This window comes from Dipodomys spectabilis, unplaced genomic scaffold (genome assembly GCF_019054845.1).
Source record: "Dipodomys spectabilis isolate Male_0828 unplaced genomic scaffold, ASM1905484v1 ptg000642l, whole genome shotgun sequence".
In the NCBI taxonomy this organism is placed as follows: Eukaryota; Metazoa; Chordata; class Mammalia; order Rodentia; family Heteromyidae; genus Dipodomys; species Dipodomys spectabilis.
Window position 1 is genome coordinate 13,835 of NW_024871319.1, and position 8,666 is coordinate 22,500.

At 66.5% G+C, this 8,666-nt stretch overlaps 1 protein-coding gene across 1 annotated transcript in view; it reads left to right on the forward strand.

Moving 5' to 3' along the window:
• The first annotated feature begins 238 nt into the window (after positions 1–238).
• LOC122101223 (serine/threonine-protein phosphatase 2A regulatory subunit B'' subunit beta-like) overlaps positions 239–8,666 on the forward strand; it is a 15,356-nt gene continuing 6,928 nt past the window's right edge. Inside the window, exons 1-6 of the mRNA XM_042671550.1 lie at positions 239–590; positions 1,047–1,119; positions 2,883–3,060; positions 7,187–7,384; positions 8,096–8,199; positions 8,307–8,409. Of these exons, the coding sequence (XP_042527484.1) occupies positions 239–590; positions 1,047–1,119; positions 2,883–3,060; positions 7,187–7,384; positions 8,096–8,199; positions 8,307–8,409 (1,008 nt within the window). The remainder of the gene's footprint in view (positions 591–1,046; positions 1,120–2,882; positions 3,061–7,186; positions 7,385–8,095; positions 8,200–8,306; positions 8,410–8,666) is intronic.

Sequence of the window (8,666 nt, forward strand, 5' to 3'; positions counted from 1 at the left end):
TTCACTCCTATCTCCTCCTACGTTCTGCGCATGCGCCACGGCCCGCAGCGCGCATGCGCAGCCCTCTCCCGCGCCCCTCCCCGTGTGCTCTCGTGTGCTGCGCATGCGCCGCGGCCCGCTCGGCGGCGCCGGGGAGTGACGCGGGGGGCTGGCGACGCCGCGGCGCGCCGGGGATTGGGCGCGGCGGGCTGTGACGCGTTCGGGGCGCGCCGCGGGCGCGGGCGGGCGCGCTGACGTCATGGCGCTGCGGCCCGCGCTGCGGCGCAAGGTGGACGAGCTGTTCCTGCGCTGGCTGAGCGAGCCCGACACGCAGCGCCTGCTGCGCCGGGGCCTGCGCCGCGTGCGCGCATGCGCGGAGCCGGGGCCCGCCGCGCGCGCCCACTGCGCCTGCGCGGGGCCTCCCAGCGCCGCGGCGCCGGCCCACTGCGCCTGCGCGGGGCCTCCCACGGCCGCGGCGCCGGCCCACTGCGCCTGCGCGGCGCCCCCGCCCGCGCCCGCCCGCGCCTGCGCGCTGCGTCCCAGCCCGGCTCCCGCCGCCCGCGCCTGCGCAGTGCGCAGCCCGCCGCCCTCGGCGCGGCCTCCAGGCGTAAGTGAGGCGCTTTGGGGAGGGGGGGGGGAGGGAGGGGGGGGATCGGCGTGACCCCTGACCCCGTGATCCCTGACCCCCGTGACCCCCGTGACCCCTGATTTCGTGACCCCTGACCCCTGTGTCCCAATGACCCCTGACCCCCGTGACCCCGTGACCCTGACCCCGTGTTCCCTGAGACCCCTGACCCCCGTGACCCTGACCCCGTGACCCTCATGACCCCTGACCCCGTGACCCCGTGACCCCTGACCCCGTGTTCCCTGAGACCCCTGACCCCCGTGACCCTGACCCCGTGACCCCCATGACCCCTGACCCCCGTGACCCCGTGACCCCTGACCCTGACCGCTGAGCCCTCCTCCTGATCCCTGAACCCTCCTCCTCCTGACCCCGTGACCCCTGTGACCCCGAGCACCCGTGACCCTGTGACCCCTGACCCCGTGACCCCTGACCCCTGTGACAGCCATGACCCCTGACCACCATGACCCCCTGACCCCTGACCCCGTGACCCCTATGAACCCTGACACCGTGACCCTGTGACCCCTGACCCCGTGACCCCTAACCCCTGTAACCATCATGATCCCTGACCCCCCGTGACCCCTAACCCCTGTGACCCCCTGACCCCTGACCCCTGTTACCCCTGACCCCGTGACCCCGACTCCTGATGCCCGTGACCCCTGAACCCTGATCCCTCCTCCTCCTGATCCCTGTCCACCCGGGGTGAAGGGTCGGCGACCTCTGACCCTCCACCGCCCCCCCCAGCTCGCCGAGCGGGGGTCGGCGGCGCTCGTTCAGCGGAACCTTCCGGGGCTGACAGGGAGGGATCACGGATGAGGACGGGGAAGGGAGGACTAGAGACGGAGAACGGACAGATGGACAGACAGACCGAGACACGGAGAGATAGACGGACAGATGGAGAGACACAGGATGGACAGACAGAGAAACAGAAGACAGACAGACAGACAGACGGAGGACAGACAGACGGAGAGACGGAGGACAGACAGACGGAGAGACAGACAGACGGACAGACGGAGGACAGACAGACGGAGAGACGGAGGACAGACAGACGGAGAGACAGACAGACGGAGAGACGGAGGACAGACAGAGAGACGGAGGACAGACAGATGTAGAGACAGAGGACAGACTGACGGACAGACGGAGAGACGGAGGACACACTGACGGAGAGACAGAGGACAGACAGACACAGGACAGACAGACACAGGACAGACAGACACAGGACACACGGACACAGGACACACAGACACAGGACAGACAGACACAGGACAGACAGACACAGGACACACGGACACAGGACACACAGACACAGGACAGACAGACACAGGACAGACAGACACAGGACACACAGACACAGGACAGACAGACACAGGACAGACAGACACAGGACAGACAGACACAGGACACACGGACACAGGACACACGGACACAGGACAGACAGACACAGGACAGACAGACACAGGACAGACAGACACAGGACAGATGGACACAGGACAGACAGACACAGGACACACGGACGCAGGACAGACGGATGCAGGACACACAGACGCAGGACAGACAGACACAGGACACACGGATGCAGGACACACGGACGCTGTCTGTCTGTCTGTGGCGTTGTCGGTTCCGCCCGGGCCTGTGGCCGCTGTCCGTCCGTCCGTCCGTCCATCCGCCCGTCCGTCCGTCTGTCTGTCTGTCCGTCCGTCTGTCCGTCCGCCCGTCCGTCCGTCCGTCGGTCCGTCTGTTTGTCCGTCCGTCCATCCGTCCGTCCGTCTGTCCGTCTGCCCATTAGTCCGTCCGTCCGCCTGCCCGTCCGTCCGTCCGTCCGTCCGCCCGTCCGTCCATCCATCTGTCCGTCCGTCCGCCCGTCCGTCCGTCTGTCCGTCCGCTCATCCGTCTGTCCGTCCGTCCGTCCGTCCGTCCGTCCATCTGTCTGTCCGTCCACCCGTCCGCCCGTCTGTCCGTCCGTCCATCTGTCCGTCCATCTGTCCGTCCGCCTGTCCGTCCGTCCGCCCGTCCGTCCGTCCGTCCGCCCGTCCGTCCGTCCGCCTGTCCATCCGTCCGTCTGTCCGGGGTGTGTGCGTGTGTCCCCGGCGTCCCCCTGTCCGCCCCCTCCCCCCCCCCGTCCGTCTGTCCCTCCCCCCGGCCGGCCCGGCCTGCGGCAGCAGCTGCGAGCTAAATCCGTCCTGGGCCGGGGCGTGCCGGGGGCGGGGGTGGACGGACGGACGGACGGACGGACGGCCGGCCCCTCCTCCTCCTCCTCCCTGCGGCCTATGGACCCGGCCAGGCCTCGGTGGCTCCGGCCGCCGCCGCAGGCCGAGCCCAGGCCGGCCGCCGGGGTCGGGGGTCGGGGGTCGTGGCGGGCCGCGGCCCCCGACCTGCGCGGGGAGCTGGCCCTGCTGGCCCGGGGCGGCGACCTGGTGCTGCCCTCGCGCGTCAGGAGGCGGCTGCGGGCCGCGCAGCAGGTGGGTGCGTCCGTCCGTCCGTCCGTCCCTGCCTCCCTCCGGCCCGGCCGGCGCTGTGCAACCCCCCGGCCGGCGCTGGCCTGCTCTGTGCTCGGGGCGATTCCGGTGCCCCCCCCCCCCCAGCAGGCCTGTCCGTCGGTCTGTCCACCCTGTAGTGAGCCTGTCCGTCTGTCTGTCTGTCCACCCCGCACCTCCTCCTTCTCTTCTCCCATGGTGTCCGTGTGTCTGTATGTCTGTGTGTCTGTGTGTCTGTCTGTGTGTGTGTCTGTCTGTCTCTGTGTGTGTCCGTCTGTGTGTCCACCCCGCAGTGGGCCCGCCTGTCCGTCCGTCTGTCCACACCACAGTGGGACTGTCTGTCTCCGTCCATGTGTCCAGGTCGCAGTGGGCCTGTCCGTCTGTCTGTCCAGGCCGCAGTGGGCCTGTCCGTCTGTCTGTCCAGGTCGCAGTGGGCCTGTCCGTCTGTCTGTCTGTCCAGGCCGCAGTGGGCCTGTCCGTCTGTCTGTCTGTCCAGCTCGCAGTGGGCCTGTCCGTCTGTCTGTCCAGGCCGCAGTGGGCCTGTCCGTCTGTCTGTCTGTCCAGCTCGCAGTGGGCCTGTCCGTCTGTCTGTCCAGGCCGCAGTGGGCCTGTCCGTCTGTCTGTCCAGGCCGCAGTGGGCCTGTCCGTCTGTCTGTCCAGGCCGCAGTGGGCCTGTCTGTCTGTCTGTCCAGGTCGCAGTGGGCCTGTCCGTCTGTCTGTCCACCCCACAGCGGGCCTGTCTGTCTGTCTGTCCAGGTCGCAGTGGGCCTGTCCGTCTGTCTGTCCAGGCCGCAGTGGGCCTGTCCGTCTGTCTGTCCAGGTCGCAGTGGGCCTGTCCGTCTGTCTGTCTGTCCAGGCCGCAGTGGGCCTGTCCGTCTGTCTGTCTGTCCAGCTCGCAGTGGGCCTGTCCGTCCGTCTGTCCAGGCCGCAGTGGGCCTGTCCGTCTGTCTGTCCAGGTCGCAGTGGGCCTGTCCGTCTGTCTGTCTGTCCAGGCCGCAGTGGGCCTGTCCGTCTGTCTGTCTGTCCAGCTCGCAGTGGGCCTGTCCGTCTGTCTGTCCAGGCCGCAGTGGGCCTGTCCGTCTGTCTGTCTGTCCAGCTCGCAGTGGGCCTGTCCGTCTGTCTGTCCAGGCCGCAGTGGGCCTGTCCGTCTGTCTGTCCAGGCCGCAGTGGGCCTGTCCGTCTGTCTGTCCAGGCCGCAGTGGGCCTGTCTGTCTGTCTGTCCAGGTCGCAGTGGGCCTGTCCGTCTGTCTGTCCACCCCACAGCGGGCCTGTCTGTCTGTCTGTCCAGGTCGCAGTGGGCCTGTCCGTCTGTCTGTCCAGGCCGCAGTGGGCCTGTCCGTCTGTCTGTCCAGGTCGCAGTGGGCCTGTCCGTCTGTCTGTCTGTCCAGGCCGCAGTGGGCCTGTCCGTCTGTCTGTCTGTCCAGCTCGCAGTGGGCCTGTCCGTCCGTCTGTCCAGGCCGCAGTGGGCCTGTCCGTCTGTCTGTCTGTCCAGCTCGCAGTGGGCCTGTCCGTCTGTCTGTCCAGGCCGCAGTGGGCCTGTCCGTCTGTCTGTCCAGGCCGCAGTGGGCCTGTCCGTCTGTCTGTCCAGGCCGCAGTGGGCCTGTCCGTCTGTCTGTCCAGGCCGCAGTGGGCCTGTCCGTCTGTCTGTCCAGGCCGCAGTGGGCCTGTCCGTCTGTCTGTCCAGGTCGCAGTGGGCCTGTCTGTCTGTCTGTCCAGGTCGCAGTGGGCCTGTCCGTCTGTCTGTCTGTCCAGGTCTCAGTGGGCCTGTCCGTCTGTCTGTCCAGCTCGCAGTGGGCCTGTCTGTCCGTCTGTCTGTCCAGGTCTCAGTGGGCCTGTCCGTCTGTCTGTCCAGGTCGCAGTGGGCCTGTCCGTCTGTCTGTCCAGGTCTCAGTGGGCCTGTCCGTCCGTCTGTCTGTCCAGGCTGCAGTGGGCCTGTCCGTCTGTCTGTCCAGGTTGCAGTGGGCCTGTCCGTCTGTCTGTCCAGGTCGCAGTGGGCCTGTCCGTCTGTCTGTTCACACCACAGTGGGCCTGTCCATCTGTCTGTCCACACCACAGTGGGCCTGTCCGTCTGTCTGTCCAGGTCACAGTGGGCCTGTCCGTCCGTCTGTCTGTCCACGCCGCAGTGGGCCTGTCCGTCTGTCTGTCCAGGTCACAGTGGGCCTGTCCGTCCGTCTGTCTGTCCAGGTCGCAGTGGGCCTGTCCGTCTGTCTGTCCAGGTCGCAGTGGGCCTGTCCGTCTGTCTGTCCAGGTCTCAGTGGGCCTGTCTGTCTGTCTGTCCAGGTCGCAGTGGGCCTGTCCGTCTGTCTGTCTGTCCAGGTCGCAGTGGGCCTGTCCGTCTGTCTGTCCACCCCACAGCGGGCCTGTCCATCTGTCTGTCCACACCACAGTGGGCCTGTCCGTCTGTCTGTCCAGGTCGCAGTGGGCCTGTCCGTCTGTCTGTCCACACCACAGTGGGCCTGTCTGTCTGTCTGTCCAGGTCGCAGTGGGCCTGTCCGTCTGTCTGTCCAGGTCGCAGTGGGCCTGTCCGTCTGTCTGTCCACACCACAGTGGGCCTGTCCGTCTGTCTGTCCAGGTCGCAGTGGGCCTGTGCGTCTGTCTGTCCAGGTCGCAGTGGGCCTGTCCGTCTTCTGTCCAGGCTGCAGTGGGCCTGTCCATCCGTCTGTCTGTCCACACCACAGTGGGCCTGTCCGTCTGTCTGTCCAGGCCGCAGTGGGCCTTTCCGTCTGTCTGTCCAGGTCGCAGTGGGCCTGTCCGTCTGTCTGTCCAGGCCGCAGTGGGCCTGTCCGTCTGTCTGTCCAGGTCACAGTGGGCCTGTCCGTCTGTCTGTCTGTCCAGGTCGCAGTGGGCCTGTCCGTCTGTCTGTCCAGGTCGCAGTGGGCCTGTCCGTCTGTCTGTCCAGGTCGCAGTGGGCCTGTCCGTCTGTCTGTCCAGGTCGCAGTGGGCCTGTCCGTCTGTCTGTCCACACCACAGTGGGCCTGTCCGTCTGTCTGTCTGTCCAGGTCGCAGTGGGCCTGTCCGTCTGTCTGTCCAGGTCGCAGTGGGCCTGTCTGTCTGTCCAGGTCGCAGTGGGCCTGTCCGTCTGTCTGTGCAGGCTGCAGTGGGCCTGTCCATCCGTCTGTCTGTCCACACCACAGTGGGCCTGTCTGTCTGTCTGTCCAGGCCGCAGTGGGCCTGTCCGTCTGTCTGTCTGGGTCTGTCTGTGTGTCTCTGTCTGTCTGTCTGTCTGCGTTTGTCTCTGTGTCTGTCTGTCTGTCTGGATCCCTCTGTCCATGTGTCTGTGTCTGTATCTCTGTCCGTCTGTCTGTCTGTGTCTCTGTCCTTCTGTCCATGTGTCTCTCTGTCTGTGGGTCTCGGTCTGTCTGTCTGTCCGTCCATCCATCCATCTGTCCCTGCCTCTGTCTGTCTGTGTGTCCGTCCGTCCGTGTCCATCTGTCTGTCCGTCTGTCCCTCCCTCTGTGTCCGTCTGTCTGTCCATGTCCGTCCGTCCATCCGTCTGTCCATCTGTGTGTCCGTCTGTCTGTCTGTCCGTCTGTCCATGTCTGACTGTCTGTTTCTGTCTGTCTGTCTGTGTCTGTCTGTCTGTGTCTGTGTCTGTCTGTGTCTGTCTGTGTCTGTCTGTCTGTCTGTGTCTGTCTGTGTCTGTCTGTCTGTCTGTGTCTGTGTCTGTCTGTGTCTGTCTGTCTGTCTGTGTCTGTCTGTGTCTGTCTGTGTCTGTCTGTGTCTGTCTGTCTGTGTCTGTCTGTGTCTGTCTGTCTGTCTGTGTCTGTCTGTGTCTGTCTGTGTCTGTCTGTCTGTGTCTGTCTGTCTGTGTCTGTCTGTGTCTGTCTGTCTGTGTCTGTCTGTGTCTGTCTGTGTCTGTCTGTCTGTGTCTGTCTGTCGTCTGTCTGTCTGTCTGTCTGTGTCCGTGCGTCTGGGCCTGCCCACCTCCCACGCCGTCCTGGGCTCCCCCCCCCCCCCGTGCCTCGGTTTCCCCCCTGGACCTTCCACCTCTCCCGGCCCTGTCCGTCCGTCCGTCCGGCCCGTGGTCTGGGGGAGGGATGGAGCCACGGACGGGGGGGGGTCGGGGGTGACCCGCGCTCACCGCTCCTCCTTCCGGAACCTTCCTCCGCAGGCGCAGAGCCGCCGGGCGGCCCCCCCGAGCCCGCCGCCGCCCGCCGGCAGCCGCAGGATCCCCAGCTTCCACTTCCCGCTGGGCCGGCCGCCGCCGCGGGCCGGGGACGTGGACGCCGGCATCGCCCGCGTGGAGGCCGCCTTCGCCCGCCTGCCGCAGGAGAGGGCCACGGCCCGGGACATGGGCGCCGTGGCCAAGGTGGGCGCCTGGGGCGGAGTCGGGGCGCCCCCACGGCTCAGAGACACAGGAAGACGGTTTCAGGGTCCCCCCATGGCTCAGACACACAGGAAGACGGTTTCAGGGATCCCCCACGGCTCAGAGAGACAGAAAGACGGTTTCGGGGATCCCCCCATGGCTCAGACACACACACAAAGACAGTTTTGGGGTCCCCCCCATGGCTCAGACACACACAAACACGGTTTCGGGGTGCCCCCCCATGGCTCAGAGACTTGGGAGGGCAGTTTTGGGGATCCCCCCATGGCTCAGAGACACACAAAGACAGTTTCGGGGATCCCCCCATGGCTCAGAGACACAGAAAGACAGTTTTGGGGTCCCCCCACGGCTCATAGACAAAGAAAGATGGTTTCGGGGGTCCCCCCATGGCTCAGAGACACACACAAAGACAGTTTCGGGGATCCCCCCATGGCTCAGAGACACAGAAAGACAGTTTTGGGGTCCCCCCACGGCTCATAGACAAAGAAAGATGGTTTCGGGGGTCCCCCCATGGCTCAGAGACACAGAAAGACAGTTTCGGGGATCCCCCCACGGCTCAGAGACACAGAAAGACGGTTTCGGGGTGCCCCCACGGCTCAGCCACACGGGAGGGCGTTCTCGGGGACCCCCCCACGGCTCACACACGGGAGGGCGTTTTCGGGGCGCCCCGTGACCGCCGTGTCCCCCCGGCCCCAGGCCTGCGGCTGCCCGCTGTACTGGAAAGCCCCGCTGTTCTACGCGGCCGGCGGGGACCGCGCGGGCTCCGTGTCCGTGCACAAGTTCGTGGCCGTCTGGAGGAAGTACGTGAGTGCCTGTGCGGGGGGGGGGGGGGGGGGGGGGGGTGTCCCCCCAGCTTCCCACCATGCACCCGGCTCAGGCCGTCCGTCCGTCCGTCCGTCCCTTCTAGGATCCTCCACACCTGTCACGACGACGCGGCCAGGTTCGTGCACCTGCTCATGGGCCCCGGCTGCAACTACCTGGTGCCCGAAGACTTCGTGCCCTTCCTGCAGGTGAGCGCGGGCGGCGTGACCTGTGACCCCCGTGACCCATGACCTGTGACCCCGTGACCCCTGACCCCAGACACACCTGACCTCAGACACACCTGACCCCAGACACCCATGACCCCAGACACCCCTGACCTCAGACAGCCCTGACCTCAGACACCCCTGACCCCAGACACCCCTGACCCCAGACACCCCTGACCCCTGACCCTAGACACACCTGACCCCTGACAGACCTGACCCCAGAAAAACCTGACCCCAGACAC